This window comes from Neomonachus schauinslandi, chromosome 2 (genome assembly GCF_002201575.2).
Source record: "Neomonachus schauinslandi chromosome 2, ASM220157v2, whole genome shotgun sequence".
Taxonomy (NCBI): Eukaryota; Metazoa; Chordata; class Mammalia; order Carnivora; family Phocidae; genus Neomonachus; species Neomonachus schauinslandi.
In genome coordinates, this window is record NC_058404.1 from 21,351,052 (window position 1) to 21,373,736 (window position 22,685).

Here is a 22,685-nt window from a genome sequence, read left to right on the forward strand (position 1 = left end):
AAAATATATATGATAAGATGGAAACAATTTTTGTAGTATATATTTTTTTTAAGATTTTATTTATTTATTTGACAGAGAGAGACACAGCGAGAGAGGGAACACAAGCAGAGGGAGTAGGAGAGGGAGAAGCAGGCTTTCTGCTGAGCAGGGAACCCGATGCGGGGCTCGATCCCAGGAGCCTGGGATCCTGACCTGAGCCGAAGGCAGACGCTTAATGCCTGAGCCACCCAGGCGCCCCTGTAGTATATTTTTTAGCATCATTAGATCAATCTCATTATCTGGTATACTCAGAATTATCACAGAGGACAATATTGAGAGTGCTTTCTTTTCACTGCCAAACACTGGCTGTCTGATTAAGTAGAAAAATTAATGCTTCTTACTTGTTTTTCCAAGGAAACAGACAACCTTTGAAAACCTCCCTGGCTAGCAGCAACATGCCAAGTACTATCTGACCAGGGTACATATTACAAAACACATATAATACATTTAAAAATTAAACCAATATTTCTAGGTTCGTGTAAATTATTTGGCACTTATGTAGGACCCCAGAGGAAGGAACTGTATAAAGCTGTAACTCCAACCTTTGTGTCTATGATGTTCATCAGAATAGAATTTATAGCAGCACCCCTGAAGGGATAACTCAGAAGATTTAAAACAACATTAGCACTAGCAATAATTACTGTAGTGTTGCATGATATCTATTAACATCTGCAAGGGTATCAAACTGGGTATCATCCTTCAGTACTGAGTCACTGGGAAGCACTATTTTCTTTTGTAACTTTACTGCCACAAATTCATGTAGTAAACTCACACACACAATCTTCCTTTGATCTCAGTTTGAATTAGGGTTCCCTTTCTAATGTGCAACCAGTCATACCCTTGCCCTATACTGCATTTCCTACAGCACCAGCAGTCTACCTGACAGTAACTGCAGTAATGTATATTTGGTTGCAGCAAATTTGGTATAATTAGATATAATCATAAAATGGCAGCCCACACACAGATGAAAAACGCACACTGCCTCTGCCATATGATGCAGTATATTACAATAGTGCAGTACTATACAAATACCACCTGATTGTGTGGTAGATGTATTCATTAACGTAAGTGGGAAGTTCTAAAATTTGTGTACAGAATTGAGTAAGACAGTCATCAATATTTGGACTGAGGCTTTGGACTCTGCTTGAGCTGCATCTTGTTTCCTGCCTGGCTCTCTCCCCAGGTGTATGAACTGATTTTTGCTTCTGTTTGTAAACCATTTTCATTTACCCTAGCTCTGCAGACCGTACAAATGCCTTGCTATTCATTTGTGAATCATGTATTCCCTGTACTGTGGATAAGGATCTAGTTCACGATTAATACCACAGGTTACTGATGCAGCCACAGAATCAGATATGTGTCCGCCACTTCTCCCCACCAGCTCCTGTTTACCAAGTGTGTGTACCATTTACACTTGTGAACATGTTGCTCTTTAAAAGGATAAAAAAATAAATAAAAATAAATAAAAGGATACAATTTCTGCCAGTTAGCAGTAGTGCTCTGGTTCCTTAAGAACTGTTGTTGAATTTTAGACTATGTAACAACAGGCTAGCAGCTCTTAACATTCCTGCCTTGGGCATACCTGACGGCCAGCATTTCATGAGAGACACGCTCCCCAGTAACGAAGCCTGCCTCATGGGCAAAATGGGATTATTCACGATTCCCTGATCACCAACTTTCCTGCTGCACCACGAAAGGACAAGGTAGTTAAAAATTGCTACCGTGACATTGGGATGGACCTCACAGATACCTCTGGAGACCTTCAAATTTGGATATTTACAAGGGGATATACAGGCTTCTCTGGAATCACACTTTCATCAAAAATCTACTATTCCAGGAAAAGTGTGTGGAGATCCTTAAAAAAATTAAACCTAGAATTACCATATAATCCAACATCACATTTCTGGGTACCTACCCGTAAGAACTGATCTCAGTGGGGGCGCCTGGGTGGCTCAGTGGTTAAGCGTCTGCCTTCCGCTCAGGTCATGATCCCAGGGTCCTGGGATCGAGCCCCGCATCGGGCTCCCTGCTCCGCGGGAAGCCTGCTTTTCCCTCTCCCACTCCCCCTGCTTGTGTTCCCTCTCTCGCTGTGTCTCTCTCTGTCAAATAAATAAAATCTTTTAAAAAAAAAAAGAATTGATCTCAGGGACTTGAACAGGTATTTATTTGCACACCCATGTTTGAAGCAGCATTATTCAGAATAGCTGAAAGATGGAAACAACCTAAATGTTCCTCAACAAATGAATGGATAAACAAAACGTGGCATATACATACAGCGAAATATTACTGATCCTTAAAGGGGAGTGAAATTCTGACACATGCTACAACACAGATGAACCCGGAAGACATTACGCTTCGGTGAAATAAACACACACAAAAGGACAGATATTTGATTCCACTTACAAGAATTACCTAGAATAGTCAAACTCATAGAGACAAAAAGTAGAATGATGGCCGCCAGGGGCTGGGGAGGGGAGAATGGGGTATATTGCTTAATGGGTACAGAGTTTCAGTCGGGGAAGATGAAAAAATGCTAGAGATGGAGGGTGGTGATGGCTGCACAGCAATGTGAATGCACTTAGTGCCAATGAACCGCACACTTAAAATGTACAGAAAAATGGCAGATGGCTAGGGGCTCCTGGCTGGCTCAGTAGGAGGAGCATTCGACTCCTGATCTCGGGGTCGTGAGTTCGAGTGCAGAGACTGGGTGTAGACACTCGGTGTAGAGATTACTTTAATAAATAAAACTAAAAAAAAAAAAGTGACAGATGGCCAAAATGGTAAATTTCTATGTTATATATATTTTACCACAATAAAAAAATAAGATAAAAATCACCTGCTCTACAGCCTAGTCTCAAATGACAAACTAAGGTAATATGCAGTTTGACCTAAAGTTTTCTTTCCCACCTTCGGTTATTGCCACAATTGAGGGTTTTTTGGCTTAATCTTTTCAAAATAGGAATCTCTGAAGTGGCAAATAGAGAAAAATCTTTGTTAAAATGTACATGCCTGGCTAGGCTTTTCCACTGAAGTGCTTCATTCATGAGCATTCCCAGATTCTCAATGCCTGAGATTCAAAAGAATGTCCAGGCAAAATGACAAATTCCACTCCTTCTTGACCCTTTCAGTCAATAGGAATTAGAAGAAACTGGGAATGTAAATCCGAGGACATCAAGGGTCTTGGATATCCACTTCATACATATATCTGTCTCGGATTGATAGACTTAACTCAAAGTTAAATTATGTTCAGCATACTCTATTTGAGAAAGGTCGGGGCAAAGAAAGGGGGAGTTGAAACATTTTAGAAGGCTTTCTTTTTTTTTTTATCTAAAAGGGGTAAAAAAAAATGGCAGCACTTCACAGGGAGATTTCAGTTATCTGAAAATTATTAAAACAGTTTGAGTACTTTGTGCAAAGGTATTTCACTTATTTTTTAGTGATTATTTTTATATTAGTGATAATATTTAATATAGTCTAAATTATTTTTAATTGTCCTTTAAATTTTCAAATGGATTCTACAATTAATTCCATGTAAATCCTTATTATAGATGATTAATCTCAATGTCCAGAAAGAAAAAAAAGGCATCTGATTGTTGTATTTGTGTATTAGTTTGCTAGGGATGCCGTAACAAAGTGCTGCTGAGTGCTTGACCTAAACAAGAAAAATTTATTTTCTCACAGTTCTGGAAGCCAGAAATCTGAGGTCAAGAGGTTAGCAGGTTTGGTTTCTTCTGAGGTCTCTCTCCTTGGCTTGTGCATGGCCATCTCCCCTCTGTGTCTTCATATGGTCTTTCCTCTCTCCTGTCTGTGTCCAAACTTCCTCCAATCATATGGTGTTAGAACTCATCCTAAAGACCTAATTGTAACTTAACTGCCTCTTTAAAGGCTCTATCTTCAAACACAGTCACATTCTGAGTTATTGGAGGTTAAGGTTTCAACTGAATTTTTCTTGAGGGGGTGGGGAGATTTAGCCCATAACTTGAAACCATAAAAATATTACAAGCTTGTTTATGAACATCTGAGTGATCAAATAATAAAAAGGTAAAATAGATAATGCTCTCATAAAGGATTCATGTTCTTTGATGCTTAAACTGTCTACTGGGCTCACAAAAGCCTCAATCAAACAAGTTCAGCTGGTATTCTTTCATTTAAGAAAAGTAAGTATTACATGCTATGTGTTGTCCTCTCTGTCAGGGCTACAATGTTAATCAGATATTGTTACTGCTCTCATGAAATTTTCTGTAGATTATCTTCGTATAATGAGAAAGTTAAGCTTGCCTAATAGAGTAAAGCCTTTTTTAATTTGGATTGAATGATTTCAGATTTCCCAGCAATCCACACACTGGTATATATGTTTCTTCTTGATAAACCATTTCAGTTTGGGGTCTTAGTGTATAGTCAGTAATAAAATCAAAATAAAAGTTCAATATCCACACTATTAAATTCTCAGGCCTTTTTTTTTTTCCAGTTTTTTTTTTAATTCTTATGTTAATCCCCATACATTACATCATTAGTTTTAGATGAAGTGTTCCATGATTCATTGTTTGTGCATAACACCCAGTGCTCCATGCAGAATGTGCCCTCCTCAATACCCACCACCAGGCTAACCCATCCTCCCACCCCCCTCCCCTCTAGAACCCTCAGTTTGTTTTTCAGAGTCCATCGTCTCTCATGGTTCGTCTACCCCTCTGATTTCCCCTGCTTCATTCTTCCCCTCCCGCTACCTTCTTCTTCTTCTTTTTTTTTTTTTAACATATATTGCATTATTTGTTTCAGAGGTACAGATCTGAGATTCAACAGTCTTGCACAATTCACAGCGCTTACCAGAGCACATACCCTCCCCAGTGTCTATCCCCCAGTCACCTCATCCCTCCCACCCCACTCCCCACTCCAGCAACCCTCAGTTTGTTTCCTGAGATTAAGAATTCCTCATATCAGTGAGGTCATAGGATACATGTCTTTCTCTTTTTGACTTATTTCGCTCAGCATAATACCCTCCAGTTCCATCCATGTCGTTGCAAATGGCAAGATCTCATTCCTTTTGATGGCTGCATAATATTCCATTGTATATATATACCACTTCTTCTTTATCCACTCATCTGTCAATGGACATCTTGGTTCTTTCCACAGTTTGGCTATTGTGGACATTGCTGCTATAAACATCGGGGTGCACATACCCCTTCGGATCCCTACTTTTGTATCTTTGGGGTAAATACCCAGTAGTGCAATTGCTGGGTCATACAGTAGCTCTATTTTCAACTTTTTGAGGAGCCTCCATACTGTTTTCCAGAGTGGCTGCACCAGCTTGCATTCCCACCAACAGCGTAGGAGGGTTCCCCTTTCTCCACATCCCCGCCAACATCTATCGTTTCCTGACTTGTTCATTTTAGCCATTCTGACTGGTGTGAGGTGGTATCTCATTGAGGTTTTGATTTGGATTTCCCTGATGCCGAGCGATGTTGAGCACTTTTTCACGTGTCTGTTGGCCATTTGGATGTCTTCTTTGCAAAAATGTCTGTTGATGTCTTCTGCCCATTTCTTGATTGGATTCTTTGTTCTTTGGGTGTTGAGTTTGGTAGGTTCTTTATAGATTTTGGGTACCAGCCATTTATCTGATATGTCATTTGCAAATATCTTCTCCCATTCTCTCGGTTGTCTTTTGGTTTTGTTGACTGTTTCTTTTGCTGTGCAAAAGCTTTTTATCTTTTTTTGTGTGTGTGTGTGTGTGTTGGGAATTATAATTATTTTATTTTTTTTATTCTTATGTTAATCCCCATAAAAAGCTTTTTATCTTGATGCAGTCCCAACAGTTCATTTTTGCCCTTGCTTCCCTTGCCTTTGGCGATGTTTCTAGGAAGACGTTGCTGCGGCTGAGGTCGAAGAGGTTGCTGCCTGTGTTCTCCTTTAGGATTTTGATGTACTCCTGTCTCAAATTTAGGTCTTTCAACCATTTTGAGTCTATTTTTGTGTGGAAATGCACTCAAATTTGTAAATATTTGTTAAAATGCAAGTTCTGGGGGGCCTAAAATGAATCCCTACTCTTTCCCCTCCTCCAATTGATATCCCGTTCTCAGTGGTTAGCTTTTGGTATGTCCGGGTCCTGGAATAGGCTGCATTTCATTACAAATAAGCTATGATCAAAACGCTACGTCAAACTGGTCTCTGTGCTTCAACCCTTCACATTAACTGACCTCCCTGGAGATTCCCTGGATAATCACCAGTCATATCCAGTCAAATACATAATTCTCTGACTTCCCTTCTTCCTAAAACACGTCATAAGGAGTTGCCTACTTAGAAATAACTTCGATCACAGATTAGCCCCTGCAATTCACAGCAGGCTTATGACTTTCAGTTTGGGGCTTATAACTGAAATCTTTTTCCTTCAGGGCTCCTGGGTGGCTCAGTCGTTGAGCGTCTGCCTTCGGCTCGGGTCATGATCCCGGGGTCATGGGATCAAGCCCCGCATCGGACTCCCTTCTCCGCAGGAGGCCTGCTTCTCCCTCTCTCACTCCCCCTGTTTGTGTTCCCTCTCTGTCAAATAAATAAATAAAATCTTAAAAAAAAAAACAAAACTCTTTCCTTCTCTGTAAGTGGTATCAAGTGTCTCTCATGACAGCTTGACATCAGCTGTTTTGGAGCAGGCTGCTCTTCCCACTTGTACCCCCAATGTGAATAACATGTACAATATAGAGACTATATTTTAAGTCACACCATATTTCAGATCCCTACAAATTTGGTGAAAAGCCACACCTCAGATTTAGCTACCTACCACTTTGAGATGACCCTTGGGCCCCCAACAGGATCAGAGACAGACTCCTAAGTTTTAAGACACCTCATTCTCAACATACCCTTCAAATATGGTGAAAATCCATTTTTCACAGAATGCAATTAACACAGAGACAGAAACTTGATTTTATCTCCATATAAGAAAATATGTAACTATGACAAAGCATTTTCGTTTTCCAAATTTCACTGAATTATAATCAAATAAATCTATAAAGTTCTTGGAAATACATGAACTGCTTTTTTACAAGGATTATATCTATTATAAGATGATCATGAAGATAACTGCCTTGAAACTACTGTATTCTTGGGATATTGGATTTGAAGGATGTTTTTTTTAAAAAAAAAGGTTTTTTGTTTATTGGTGTTTATTTTGCTGATGCACTCCTCTGGATCATTCTGCTGCTCTAGGGTGGCAATGCTAGCAAATAAATCCAAAGAGGTCAAATTAAGTATAACAGGAATGCTTCACTTACACTTCATGAGAGGAGAAATTTCGGGATGTCATGGGGAAACCCTGGCAAAGAAATAAAACTCAATCATCTATAAAAGCACTTCTCCTTCATTTGCATTTTTAAAATGTAATCAACAACATATCTAAAAGGAACTACTGTCAAGTACGCATTTTAGAGTGCTGAGAGGATCAATGCAGCACATATTTTTGCTCAAGAGTGCCTCCCAAATAAAAGTAGATTTTGTAACATTTCTGGCACTAATATTTCTAATTGAATTTAAAAGTCATAGTCAGATGAAAAGTCAAATCAGGAAAAATGCTACACAAATGTTTCAAAATGTGACAGAATTTTGAAAGGAAAAATTTCAAGCAATCATAGCTTGTTACTTTATTGCTACCATATGCTTCTTAAGAAATCAGGTCACCTACCTCCTCCCTGCTGCCCTCGCCCCACCCTCTGCCCTGCAAATTCCACCCTTTTGCACTCCCGGCATTTGACTGAGATAAAAATGAAGACATTACAATAAAATTACCCTTAAGGGAATTAAAAGATATCTCAATAATTTTCTAACAGACTATGAAAGAAATTAATTCAATTATGTTCTACTTTTATTATTAGTTCCCTGTGGTACCTCTAAATGGTAATATAAAATCACACAGTTCCACATCATATTAAGACCGTCTCTCTAAATGATCTTTCTTTGGAAAACTGTTTTCCCAACCGAGAGCATTAAGGATCCAAGCCGTGTTCTAATCTATCATTTTGCAAGTTAGAGACTGTATTTCTACAGTCATGACAAACAGTGCTGGCATCTCAGGGGACTCATGAACTCACCACTTCCTAGAGAAAAGAGGGCTGAGGGATGTGATACAACCATCAAAATACATGGAATCAGTAGCATAAACTAAAAAAAATGTAAGTTATGGGTCCATTTTCTTTTTGAGACAAAAAAGCACAAATTTTCCATCAAGATGAAAAATAAAAACATACAAAAATATTGCTGAGAATCCTGATCCATGTTAATCTCCGGGATGTGTGTGTGTGTTTTGTCTTCCTGGCACTTCTTCCTATGATGGAAGCCAAAAAGATCAAACACCTGCTCTTGCTGAACCCTGTTGCCTGGGACATAGGCACAACAATCTCAGCTCAGCCAGCTGATGCTCCTGGAATCATCTTTACAAAGTCACAGGGAGGAGCGCTCTGGGATGGCCAGACACCACTGCAGCGCTCTTGTGAAAGACCATTCCTCTGGTATAATGTCAGCTTCACCTCATCCACCTTCGCTTCGTTTTCGCCTATTTTTTAAGCTAGGTTCTCCAGGCTTTCCATAGATTCAATGAGCTGTTTTCAGGAAGTTCTCTGCTTCCTCGATTTCACCCACCAAATCACAGGCCCTGAGCTGGGAGCAGAGTAGAAGTTGCCCAGGCATCAGGTACAAAAGGAGGGAGCTCGAACAGCCAGCTCATTCGTAGCAGGAGCAAAAATTGTTGGTTGTAATCTTACTCTGAGATAGTAACATGTGGCATGATTTATAATATAATTAGAAATTCATTACTACTGAAGTGCTCTCCATCAGCTCTTTTTACCTACTTCTTTGATTATTCTTTTATGCTGGTCCAGCAACCAATTCACAGGCTCCTAGGAGTGGGGTATTTTGTTTTCCATTTCTGCTTTCCTGCCTTTTTGCCCTGGGAGTGGCATTCTGAAAGGGAACACCCCCTCTCCTTATGCCAAAGCTGGACAGAAGGTTTCAGGGTTTTCCCCCACCCCGCCAGAGGTAATTTTTTTTTTTAGCTATTAGGAAAAAATCTCCATTAAGTTTTCCTCTAAATCACCTCTGTAGGGGAAAATGCCTGGCACAAAACAGGATTCAATAAATGCTTTTGAATGAACCTTCCTCAAACCCTTCTGAAGCTGACTTCTTTCTAACCTTATGGAAATGCACTATCTCTAGAGACAATTATCGTGATTTAAGAAACCATCCCTTTGGCTTCTGTTTAATTACTGGGAACACTGGAGCACGTATTTAATTTAATGGCATGGATGACATTCTCAGTAAGCATTTGAAAGCAAAGTTTCTATAACGAGCCTTAGTTTAAATTGAGTTTTTACTACCGGATCCTGTTCTTGTACTTATTTAGATGATCCAACGCCCATGTCCTCACATTAAAAATGGATCGAATAGACTTACTCAAAATCACAATGAGATCAATTCATTCAATAATTATGGAGCACCTCTGCATGCTAAGCACTGTGATGACTGTTTGTTATCTCTATTATATAAGGTATGTTATCTCTAATAGGATTTAATAGCAAACAGTAATGCTGCATTGTCCAATACATCAAAAGAAAAAGAATTCTCTGACACACTAAATGGAACCAAGAAAGCATTAAGCAGCGTCTTCTCTCCTCCTGTTTTCCCAGGGACCGTTTATGTTAAAGTCAAATGGCAGGAAGCACAGATCAAGAATTTGGAGCATATCATAACTTATACATTTGAATTTTAGATTTGATGAAATGTTGAGTTTTTATCCCTCTTTCATATAATTTAAAATCTTCAAAATATTTGAGAATGTCCAGAAGTCACAGAACTGATATATTCTGCATCATTATTGTCAACAAGAAATGATTTCTTTTTTTTTAAAGATTTTATTTATTTATTTGACAGAGAAAGACACAGCGAGAGAGGGAACACAAACGGGGAGTGGGAGAGGGAGAAGCAGACTCCCCGCCGAGCAGGGAGCCCGATGCGGGACTCGATCCAGGGACTCCAGGATCATGACCTGAGCCGAAGGCAGTCGCTCAACCAACTGAGCCACCCAGGCGCCCAACAAGAAATGATTTCTAAGTCATTTAGGCATTAAACATTTACATCAGTTTTCTATGGATGTACCTTCTATGTCACTTAAAACTACTTTAATAATTATGGATTGTAACACTTGCATTCCCAAGATCATCTGTCTCTACTTTTTTCAAAAGAAGCTTTAATGTCCCGGAAATTTTTTTAAATGATAATTTACCAATAACAAAAACACACTTCTATCTCTGTCTAGTTCAAATTCAATTCATGAAGGAAGGTAATTTAGAGCCCTGTTCAGTCTCCATCCTTGAGCTTGCAATGACCTTGAATTAATGGTGGATCACTGCTTAATGGTATCCAAGTATGAGATTTTATATATTCTGTCCTTAAGGATGTTTGCTTAAAAGAAATAAAACATAACTGTATCTCTCCCAAATTGATCTCAAAGTATGTAAACTAGTTCGTTTAATTCTTCAACATCTTCAATAATCACTGTGGAATATAAGAGGTTGTAATCATTTCTGAGGATTGTTTATTAATAAAGATTTGCAAACCTGTAACACCAGTATTCTAAGGGGCTCACTTCTTAACATACTCCTGAGTCAGCAACCTATTGCCTAAGGGCCAAGTCAGGCCTGCCGACTATTTTTGTAAATAAACTTTCCCTGGAACCCAGTCACACCCACCTGGTAAGGTACTGTCCGTGACTGCCTTTTTGCTACAGCAGCAGAGTTGAGTGGTTTTAACTATATGGCCCAAACTATAAATCATTCTAAAACTCTGAAATCATTTTGTAAAGATTGCGGGCTCACTTTCAGTGCTGTGTTAATTCATATCAGCAGCAACAAAGTTTAACGGACTTGCTAAATAATCCCATTGGACTAGAGAGATTTGGGGAGGGGTTTGAAGGGAAAGGGAGACAGACATTTTAACATTCCTACCCCAGCAGCTGAAGTCACAGCTGACACCTTTATTGGTTAATTTGGAGAAAGGACACAGAGCTTGAAAGTTTACCTTCATCTACAAATGCGGGAGGGGGTCAGCCTAGATAATCTCTGAGTTTGTCAAGCTTCATGGTTGCTTCAAATGACTTAAGCCATAAGCAAACTCAGAACCATGTGAGTACACAACTGAATAATAACTGTTTCATGGCACCTGCCTAAAGTGAGGGCGGAGAAGTAGCACGTTTTAGAAACAGGAAGCCAAAATGGTAAAATGAGGGTATGTGGAGGTTTCTTGTACTGTTCTTGAAACTTTTCTGTAAATTTGAAATGATAACAAAATAAAAAGGTAGAAAAATAGTTAAAAACAACTTTGAATGTTAGCACTTAATAGGGAAAACTCCAGTTACTTTCTTCAACAAGCAAAGTTAACAAGGTAACTGCCATTAATGGATTTGTAAAACATATAAACCATGTCTAGTATGTCCATTGAACCAAGCATGGCTGAGACTGCAGACTACCCTTATTCCAATTCAGCATCCTGAAGTACCACCTTACAAATTTTACTCTTTGAATTTATCCAATTCAAATTAACTAAAGGGATCAAAAGGCAGATAAGACACAAAAGAAGCAGGGGTGGAGAGAACAGGAGGAGAGAGAGGGAAGGATGGAGGAAGAAATATGAATAAAAAATCCTAGTTAATCAACAAACTATATAAACATGTTCTGACTGTTCACAAGTATTAGCAGACCTCTTTTATCTTTTCTTTGGTAGACTGGAAGGAAACTTAACCAAAACATTTGACTCTCACACAACATATGTATATCCCATATATTTTTATATACACATATTCCAAGAAGAGATATGACTTTATAATTTTATAAAATACAACCACTAAGCAAACATCATGCTAACTGAAAAAGTGACTAGAGAGCGCCACACACATTCACATTGTTAAATATAGAAACTAACTGTAATGAGAATCATTATCTCCAGTTTCCAAGGATACCAGGATAAGCACTACTCCTAAATTGCAGTTCATTCAGCAAAGGGCACAAAGTAATTTATATTCAGGGTCATCCTCAGCTGACAGCAGATGTAAAAGGAGGACTAGGGCAAATCACCCTGTTTATTCTATTCTATTCTATTCTGTTTCCTATTTCAGTTTCCAGTTACCACCACCCTCTAGCCCCAACCCTGGCCAATGTTTTGTAGGTGAAATTTGGAAAATCTGATTGTAAATAGCAACTTCCAACAGAAAAAGAATGCACAAAGGGCAGAGCAGTCTGAGATGTGATTAATGCTGGTGGTGGGGGGGGGTGGGGTTGGGGGTGGAGGCAGGGAAGGTTGGCATTCCCATTTGCTTTGTTTATGACAAGGAGAGGAGGCTGGTTTTGTGTGTCTGTCGTACTAGTCACCATCTTTCCCAGGGCTTCCAAAGGAACTGTACGGTTAATTTCCACTTCCTACTCAACCAAGGCTATCTATCCACACTATTAGAACTTACCACTCCTAAACTGCTATACTTTCTAGAAGGAAATTTATTTTCAATTTGTTCTGTCTTCTAGGCTCTACAGTCTAGACTTTCATATGATTATTATTTGTTTCTATAGTAATAAAAATAGAAAAAACTACTTTCTGACAACCTCAGAGATTTCTGCCTCTGCATCATCTATTTGTTTATTCAGGACCATTTATCGATTGCTTTCAACATGACAGGCATACCACGCCACATAGGCAGTGACAGGAGGTGATACAAGAATTCACTTTTGATTACCAGGTAAATAATAACAGGCCATGTCACTTAGGCAGTTTAAAAAGAGTCAAATCTTCACTTACTAAAATGGTAATATAGATTTCATGCATACTTTAGATTTATCTTAAATTTCCAGAATGTATATATAAAAATATGATGCCAATATAATTGTGATTTTCTACTTATTCTTCCCCTATGACCCATCTATCCAATACAGTAAGACCTCCCATGTTGCACTTTAGCTGGGACAGAGGTAGATGCAAGGAAAGAAAAGCTCTGCCTGCCTTCATATGCTTCCTCCTGTGCTATCCTGATGGTCATGAGACAGTGTATCAGGCCAAGCTTCTTAGATTAATGTGATCATATAGGAAAATAAGCTCCTTCCCTGACTTCTCTCTTTTGTACCAGTTACAGTAATTGAAACTGTGCACTGCTTTTAAGAGGGCGAACCAATGCAATGCAATGAAGGTTTCTAGTAGTTATGTAACCTATACAGTATATCTCAATAAGACCAGCTGTTTTGATAGTAACAATTAATACAAAAATTAAACCATGTTCCTGAAAACCTTCTTTCTATACATTTTGGATGACCTAAATATAACATTTAGATTTTATGTCTTGACGATTTTAGTGCAACCCAATCCTTCTCTAAAACAGAGTCACTTCTTTTGTCCTGAAATCATTTCTAAATTCAATATATAATAGTATCACACTTAAAAACTATATGTTAGTCTCAATTCTCTTGAAAGTTACGCCAGTAATGACTTTGGGATATTACTGTGATACCTGTTTCTTCCAAGGAGCAACATTTGGAGGTAAGATGGCTTCAGACAAGATTCTGTGTCTGAGTCTTGAAGTTTTGAAATGCTTTAGTTGATAAGGTTCAACTAAACAGGCCACTGTTTGACCTTTCTCTTTGTCCAACCCAAAACTAGTGCTGGGTAAGGCAAAAACCTAGACACTTTCTTAGGCGAAACACCAAACACAAAAAGCATTCAGAAGTCACCGGCAGAAAGGTCATCTTCTGTTATAACACCTTTTCCGATAGCACAGATCAGCCTTCACAAACCTCTGAAGGTAGAAGCCTGCTTACATTAAGGAACATAATTGTATTCCCTAATTGTGCATACTCAACTTTTTCTTCTTCCTTTTTTTCAATCTTCAGCATTGACAGTACCCTACCCACCAATGCAGGAGCCTAAAACTTGGACTTGAGCCACTTGGCTCTCTGGATGAAAAAACCTCTCCTCACCCCCCACCCCCAAGTATTGTAACGTCTAAATTACAGTCCTGCGTATTGCATATGTCTTCAAAAATACTTTCTAATAGCTCACCCACCTTCGCCTCCTTATAACTAGAAAGTGTACAACTGGCAATCCCCAAATCATAAAGGCAGCAAAAACGCCCCAGACAGAGCACTGTCACAAATTTTCAGAAAGTGGATTAAGGACAACCAGAAAAAGATAGCTCTGACACCGAAGGCCCAGGCCACCAACCCCCGCGCGGGTCTGGCGCAGCTGGAATCCTGGGCCCAGCTTGGAGCCCTCCAGCCTCCAGCGCAGCCTCCCCGGGCCTCACTTCTCCGCCGAGGCTGCAGGCAGCGGAGACCGTAGTTCTCTCGGGCGCGGTCCTGCCGAGGTAGGGGGTGTGGCTGGGGTGGCGGTGGATAGCGGAAGCGCAGGGGGTGGCTCGGCTGCGTACTCGATGGAGTAGAGGTGACACAGTAACCGGAGTTGTAAGGGGGAGGCAAGGGTAGTGTGAGTGGGGGGGAGGCTGCCCGGGGGCTGTTTTCGGCCGCGGTGGCACGGGACGCGAAGCTGGCGGGCGGCACGGGGGGCGCAAGGGGGTCTCGCGGGTGGGGGGAGTGGAAGCGCCGCTGGGTGCGGTGGGCTCTCGGCGTCCCGGGACTGTCGAGGGGGCAGCGTAGGGGGCGGGGGGCGAGCGGGGAGGCTGCTGACAGGTCCATGCCCTCCCTCCGGGGGCCGGCGGGGTGGGCCCGAGTGCGGGCGGCCGCGGGGGCGGCGGGGGGCGGTGGCGGCGGGCGCGGCGCGCACTCACCTATGCACAGCTGGATGGCGTAGGCGTAGTAGGACCAGCCAAGCAGAAGGCTGATGAACACCACCGGGATCCAGTACAGCACCCGCCGGCACCGCCGCCTGACGCTGCCCGGGCCCGAGGGCGCCATCTTCCAGCCGCATCCACCTGCCCAGCTCTTCCGTCGCCGCCGCCCGCGGGCCTGGCTCCGGGGCGGGACAGACCCGGGGGCGGCGGCCGGTTGCGCTGCGGCCACTGCCGCCGCCGTGCCGCTAACTCCCCATCCCACAGCCCCAAGCCAGCGCCGCGGACTCCCCGCTCCTCAGCCCGGTGGAGGCGGTGGCAGCGATAGGAGGGCGAGGAGGAGGAGGAAGAGGGGGAGGAGGGGGAGGATCGAGAGGAGGAGGCGGGAGCCTCCGCCCCCGCCCGTCCCCGCCCCTCCGTCCCCCGGCCGCCTCCACCCGCTCGGCCCGCGGCGCCCTCGGGCGGGCTCTGTGGGCACTTCGGGCGCTCTGCCCTGCACCCCCCGCGCCTCTCCTGACCCCGCGCCCCCTCGCCGCTGGGTACCTCAGGGGCGCCCGAGGTGGGAGTGAAGCTGCCCACCTTGGCCCTTCCGCCTCCCCTTCGGAAGTGGGATTCGGGGTAAAGTGGCGGAGGCGGGCGCCGCGGCTCGGGTCGGTGGCGCTCGCTCCGGGTGTCGGGCGGGGGCCGAGGGCGCCCTCCCCCACCGAGTCCCCGCCGTCGCCCGCAACTCGGCGCGGTCCCGGAGCTGCAGCGGCCGCACTTGGCGCAGAGACGCTCGCGGGGGAGGGGAGCGTGACAGAGCCGCCCCGGGAAGCTGGCCGGGGCGCACGGGACCCTTCACCCGCCGAGGCACGTAGGGAGCGGGTCGCCCAGCCCGATAGATGCGCCGCTACAAAGTCTGCAGGCGCTGAGGCAGTGTCCCGGCCTCCACCTTGGAAAATTCTCGCTTCAACTTGTGGGTCCTGCTAAACAGGCAGAGGGCAGCAAGGGCGGGGCCGACTTCCCAGACCTGCTACATTGTCGTGTTTGGGCGACGAAGCCTACTTTGCTACACGTTTTTTTTGGGGGGGGGGGGGGGGGGGGGGGGGGGAGCGCGAATGAACCACTCAGAAGGGTTGTGAGGCTGTCTGCTGGCGTGGAAGGGGACTGTGGAAGGATGAAGAAGCTCTGTGTTTGTGAATCCAGAGATCTCCGGAGTTAGAATGACAAATTACCTGCTTCGAGAATTTGAACTCTTCCGTCACTTAGTGATTATACATCACCATTCCCACCGCCCCCTGACCGGAGTCCGGGGCTTCTCCCATGTGCTTTTCCCAGCCCATTCTTCACCACAAGGTGTTCTTTTGTGGCGGCAATTCTAAATTTAGCGTGTAGCTGGTTCTAAAGTGGTTGCTGAAAATCCTGGGAGGGATTCTAAAGGTAGTTAGACCAAAGCCCTGGATTTATGATCGATGAAACGGAAAAAATACAAATGCTTTTGAGATTGTTTCCGTTTTTCCCTTCATTTGATTATGAACGCACCCGCTTCCAAACGGAAACACCTCAATAAATGTACTGTATCTGAATTATATGCATAATTTCCATGTATAGTGTGCACAACTTCACTTAACATTAATGAATGTATGTAGTCACACCACACAGTAACCACATTGAATGAAAAAAAAAGTACTGAGTGGCATAAATTCAGTCAAAGAAATCTAAACTCTCTTGTCTTTGAGATTATCTTTCTGATGACTAGATTAAAAGCAAGCTAATCTCCCCGGAAGTAGCTACCGTATGACACACCGCATCAAATCTCTTTGCACTTCTATTAAAAAATGCATAGAAAATGCCAGTCAAATGTCTGTGGGATTTGAAATAATTGAAATGAGAATATTTCTGTCCCAGTGAATCATTTTATTTTGGTGCAGAACTTTATACTCTTTATTTGATATCCTGTAGGGTAGATTAGTATAAAAACACAACTTCCCTGAAATCCTCAACTTTTCCATGAATATCAACCTTATGTTCCCAACCAGAAGAATCTAAAAACAAGAAATAAAACTCCCAGCCGGGATTGAAATACTCCCACAAAGACTAGCAAATCTGTGATGGAAAGTCACTGACGACTACTAAAGTACGAAAACTAAAGCCGAACTTCCCATTCTGGAGGCAGTGGAATAAAGTGCAAAGTGTGCCTGTGTAGGGAGTAGATGCTGCCCCTCTTCTGACCGTCTTACCAAGGTCTTTGGTCTGAAATGGAGTAGCATTATACAGTTTGCCACATCTTTGATCATTTTGGAAGAATATGCAGGTGTAACTTCTTCGAAGGAGGCTATATTGTTATTACTTATCTAAAATGTTAAGTGTTCACATTTATAATAAATATTTGTGGAATAATTGCAACCTATTTTTAGCCATTTTAAGAGTACTACCGTGATTGAGTTCTTCAAGGGTATCACTCTTATCTTGAAAAAAAAAAAAAAAGTCTAACTCAGGAATAATCATCTCCAAAGCTGCAAAATGACAAGACTTATCTCTGCATAGGCTCTAATTAGGCAGGCATAAGCAAGCATGCACAAATGTAAGCTCTTTGGTGAGTAGCCAATCTCTAGATATTAGGCTCTGATGAGAGTGGAGGTATAACTTTAATTTTAGAATAGAAAGCCTTTGATTTTTTCTTTGCCTTATTTAAGGCTGTGCATCAACAGGAAAACAATTTGAAGGTCATAGACAATTAAGAAGAAACTTCACTAGAGACTTAGTCTTTTTTTTTTTTAGAGAGAGAGAGGAGAGAGAGCATGTGCATAAGGAGAGGAGATAGGGGAGGCATGGGCGAGAAGGAGAGGGAGAGAGAGAATCCCAAGCAGGCTTCATGCCCCAGCTCTGAGCCCAAAGTGGGGCTTGATCTCAGGACCCTGAGATCATGACCTGAGCCCAAACCAAGAGTCGGAGGCTTAACCAACTGAGCCACCCAGGTGCCCCAAGACTTACTCTTTAGCTAGGAGTACGGCAGGTTCTCACAAATTTTAGGTACTCAATAATTACATCAAATTGTGAATTTCATGTAATAATTTTGATAAAACTGCTACGGCCATTTATGAAAAAAAGAATCGGCCGCAGCTAAAGAGGGAGAGGGCAACACTAACGGAAAGGGGATGGCCAGGCAGGCAGGAGGCCAAAGGGGGCATACAAGAAGAGGAGAAAGGCCCCCTTACCTGGCTTACCCAGACCCTGAGAACAGTAATTCTGTCATTACCAGGCCTCTGCCTGGAAGCTCCCCCCACTCAGTAGCTTAGCAAAGTCATTCACCTCCAAACTTTCAAAACCCGTTATCAGACCCTCTTCCCACGAAGGAAGCTTGATTTTTCTCTTCTCTCTCCAGTTAAGATTTGAACCACTCCCCCAGATTCTTTAGTCCCCAAATCTCAAATCTATTCTGCTATTATGGTTAATACTCCAAATCTTCTTCCTTCTTCCAGATCCAAATTAAAATTTTTACTTACTTCCATTCATAGTGTGAGTCAGGAATAACATGGCAACCAAGCCTGGGGAGCCATGGACCCAGCCTGTCTCTAGGACGTCCATTCATGCTGCCTCTACTCTCTTCTTTTCAGCCAAACCGCCTGCCAGAACTTATATTAGGTCACTTGCTTGATAGTTTCTCTTTCCTTTTAAAAGTGTTCTTAGAGGGAGCCACTGCATCTTTGAAGTGTAAGGTCAATTTTATTACTCTCAGCTATGTGAGAAATTGATTATATTGATTTTGCTATTAGGGTATAGTACGTGACAAATACACAAGGACAGAAAGGAATGAAGTTGAGATCTGGATGTATTCTTTGACTTACGATTCACCTATCCTTCCTCGAGTGGTCTGCAAAAATACTGATAATCCTCTTTTCATGTTTTCTTAAAGTAAACTTACCACTTTTTGAAAAAAAAAATCCTTTTATAAGTCAGCAATCCATGACATCCATGACTCTAGTGTTAATTTGCACTTTTATAATAGTGGCCAAAATATTCTCTGTAGGAGAATAGTGGCATGCCCAAACCACATGTTGTTTCTGGACACACATAAAATAAAAGCTGTCTTAGAACGGGAAACTAGTTTAGGCAATGTGGTTTCAGGTGATGCTAAGATACACTTGGGATCTCAGAGATCTATAGTTTGCAATTAACATGAAATGTTATTGAATGTAATGGAAGATAATTCCAAAGGCTTAAGAAATGTATGGTTGATTGGGTCAACACATTGGGAAAATTGTAAAGTGGGAAAAACTGTCTACAGGGAAGCTGGTCTTTCAAGCCCTGTAGGATCTCCATGATGGCATTAACGTGTCTTGCCACTAGGTGGCAGGCGCACACCAAGCAGTGTGGCTCCAGACTTCATTCAGAGATTTCAATAGCATCAAAGATTAGCTTAACCAAGGCAATTATAAATTATGAATTTAACTTCATGAACAATTATATGTAATCATAACTAATTATAATTATACAATTTATGTTATAAATAAGTGGCTAATGATTAATAAAAACCATATTCAGAAAATTGAAAAAAATTAAACGAACCTTTTTCTATATAGCAAAGCTAGTCAGTTTGATTCTACTTCCACTTCTTCACAGTTTGCACGAAGGTCAATTTTTTTAGAAACAAAATTGGAACTTTTCACTTAAATGAATGCTTTGGTCTACACCAACCCCCCCCTCCCTGGCCCCCAAATGGGAAGAAAGCAGTGTCTATGAACCCAAAAGGCAGGCAAATATTTCTACCCCATGGACTGGCAGTATGTTTAAGGAGTGACCCAATGACAAAAGTTCAATGAGAAATTACTTGAAGTGGCCATTGTAGAGTTGAAAGGTCAATGGCGAGCAGACCAAGGGCAACAGAATCCTGCAGCATGGTGGCAAGTGTCCAGGAATGGTGTCCTACTCAGACTGTTCTTGATGGCAGAATCTTGACCATGCATCAGATTCATCTGTGCTAGCTCTAACTTCATTCTTCAGGCTTCCTATTGATTCTGTGGGGTGGTCTATATACCTGCAGAAATATATTTGTGCATGTAAGTCAACTAGCATTGACTTGTGTTTGCAACCAGGAATGTTGACTGGATCATAGTTTTAATTTCATTCTGCATCCCATGTCTTAAAGGGTCGCTTTCAGCGCATGGAGGCTGAGGCACTTTGAGAAATTAGGGATATAGGAACTGGGGACAGAGAAACCTACCTGGTGCCTTTCAGGTCCTAATGTCTAGACCCGCACTGTCCAATAAGTAGCTGTGAGCCATCGGTAGCTATTCAAATTCAAATTAATTTAAATACAGTAAAATTTAAAAATCCAGTTTTCTTAGTTGCAGTAACCACATTTCAAGTGCCCATAGCCAAATGTATCTAGCAGCAACTGTATTGGACAGTGAAGATCTAGAACATTTCCATCATCACAGGAAGTTCCACAGGACAGAACTGACTAGACATTTTATCTTGTCTGAATATTCATGAGGCAGGCTTTATATAAGTGCAAAAAACAAAAAGGTCTCCTCACGAATTCTATCTCTACTGTTTTAAAGAACCAAAAAATGAGGGGTAGTAGAAAGTTGAAAACATTTTTTGGCTAGTAGTGTTAAGAGCTTTCTTTCTTTGAAAACATTAAGTCTAAAGATAAGGAGCCAGATGGTTCATAACAGAGAGGGAAGAGGTAACACTAGATATTCTTCAACCTGAGGCTTGTGTACAAATGATTACTTTCGAAAGATATGCAAGGAGAAACTTACCAGAATACTATACCCAGGGGAGCCTGGGTGGCTCAGTCATTAAGCGTCTGCCTTCGGCTCAGGTCATGATCCCAGGGTCCTGGGATCAAGCCCCACATCGGACTCCCTGCTCAGCGGGGAGTTTGCTTCTCCCTCTCCCATTCCCTCTGCTTGTGTTCCCTCTCTCGCTGTGTCTCTCTCTGTCAAATTAAATAATAATAATAAAAGAATACTATACCTAAATTCCTAAGCTTTCTTCCTGGATAACTCCAGCCTTAAAGCACAGAATTGTCTATCTTCATCCAGTGGGTATCAGGACCCTTTCTCTTTTGTTGTTTGAGCAGATAATCATGGGGGTGCCCCCAAAATAATTGGCTATATGCAGCTCTGTCTGTCAAGCTGTAGGGTAGATGATTAGTCATGCTGGATTTTCTGTGTGGCAGATGTTGGGGGAGAGGAATTAATGTGTCTTGCCTAGTGGTCTGTACAAACCCACATTAGCTCTGGTTCAAGACATTCTCTTCTGAAAAGATAGATAAATAAATAAATAAATAAATAAATAAATAAATTTAACTTAAAAAACGTTTAGGGTTTAATATTGATGAGTATATTTAGCGGTTGTCAAAGACTTTAAATGTAACTTGAAGATCAAGCTCACATTGCAACTTATCGTTGTGGAAAGAAAAAAAATTTAACTGGGGTTTTCTCAGGCCTATGAAAAGAACGGGAAAAACGAAGAATAAATATTTAATGATGACATTAAAAAAAAAAGGCATGTTAGCTTCGGATTGTAGTAGCAAAATTTTGATTGTCAGGGATTCTTCCAACAGCTAGAATTTACCCAATGCAAATTATGTCTTATGCGACAGTCTCTGAGTCTATAATTTTTTTCAAGGGATTCTTATAAACTCCAGATTCTGAATTTCTTTGGATTATATCACTGGGTGATAACACTTTTCTCCATTGGCTCACATCTCAGTCTCTTTGTTAATGGGTCATGCTATGAAATGCTAGGATGGAGAATATCAATGACTTTCCTATCTGGAATATGAGACAATGTAAGTTTTTGTTTTTCAAACACTCAAAATAGTGGTTGAGGGTTCAAAGTCCAAATGACTAGAGATTTTGGATTTTGTGCTTTGAATCAAATAATAGGCTTGGATAATAAATTTTCATTCTTTTAAGCTTTCCTTTGAATTCAGTAAAATAGTAAAAGTAACATTTTTTAATTTCCAGAAAGTAGGAAAGACTTGACAACTTGGCCTAGTCACTTTGTGAATTGTTGGAAAATATGTTAATTTAATTATAATGTAGAAATTACAGAGTTTTAAAATGTTTTTAATGGGTAGAAAAGTTAAATTGGACTTTATTTATACATGATGTGCTAATGAAACTTTTCCAGTGGTAAAGATAGTGACCTATAGGAATTTATCATTACTCTTTCATTAGAAACATCTTGGATACAATAAAATACACATATTGGAAGGCAAATTCCAGTGACTTAAACTAATGTTATAAACATCAACATTCCATTATTTTGTTAAATAGAGTAAGCACTGACATGACTTATATGCTTCCAACACTGGAATAAAAATATCTAGTTTGGCTAAAAGTACTAATTAATTTTCTTTATAAAAAGGTCAGTTATAAATAGCTGAAGAAATGTAGAAAACAGCAGAAGTTTCCAATATGTTTACAAAATTTAAACATCACGAACCTATTGAGGCTGCTTTAGTATCAGCCTAGGACCTTTTCAAAATTCTTGCAGTGTATTGTTTAACAAATATTTATTGATCACCTGCTGTATGCCCAGGTACTGGGGATATTCAAACTAAAGAACATGGTCTCTAGCTTCGAGGAGCTTATGGGTCAGTGAGACCGAGATAGAGATACTTTCAGTAATGAGATAAATGTACATTGAACACTGTACCAAGTACACTGCTGGTAAAGGAGAGTGCCTCAGAGTGCCTGGAACAATAAAGGAAACTTTCAGAAGAAGAGTGGAATTTGTGCTAAAGCACAAAGGATAAGTGGCAGCTTGCATCGTGGAGAAATGAAAGGGTGGTTTTCTTGCACAGGAATGTCTTCTTCTCTTGAGAGGCCTATTTTGGGAACTAGAAGGGAAG

General features: G+C 41.3%; 1 protein-coding gene across 1 annotated transcript in view; it reads right to left on the reverse strand.

Moving 5' to 3' along the window:
* ZDHHC2 (zinc finger DHHC-type palmitoyltransferase 2) overlaps positions 1 to 15,165 on the reverse strand; it is an 82,684-nt gene extending 67,519 nt beyond the window's left edge. The window contains exon 1 of the mRNA XM_021694116.1: positions 14,834 to 15,165. Within this exon, the coding sequence (XP_021549791.1) occupies positions 14,834 to 14,960 (127 nt within the window). The 5' untranslated portion in view covers positions 14,961 to 15,165. The remainder of the gene's footprint in view (positions 1 to 14,833) is intronic.
* Positions 15,166 to 22,685: the final 7,520 nt, after the last annotated feature.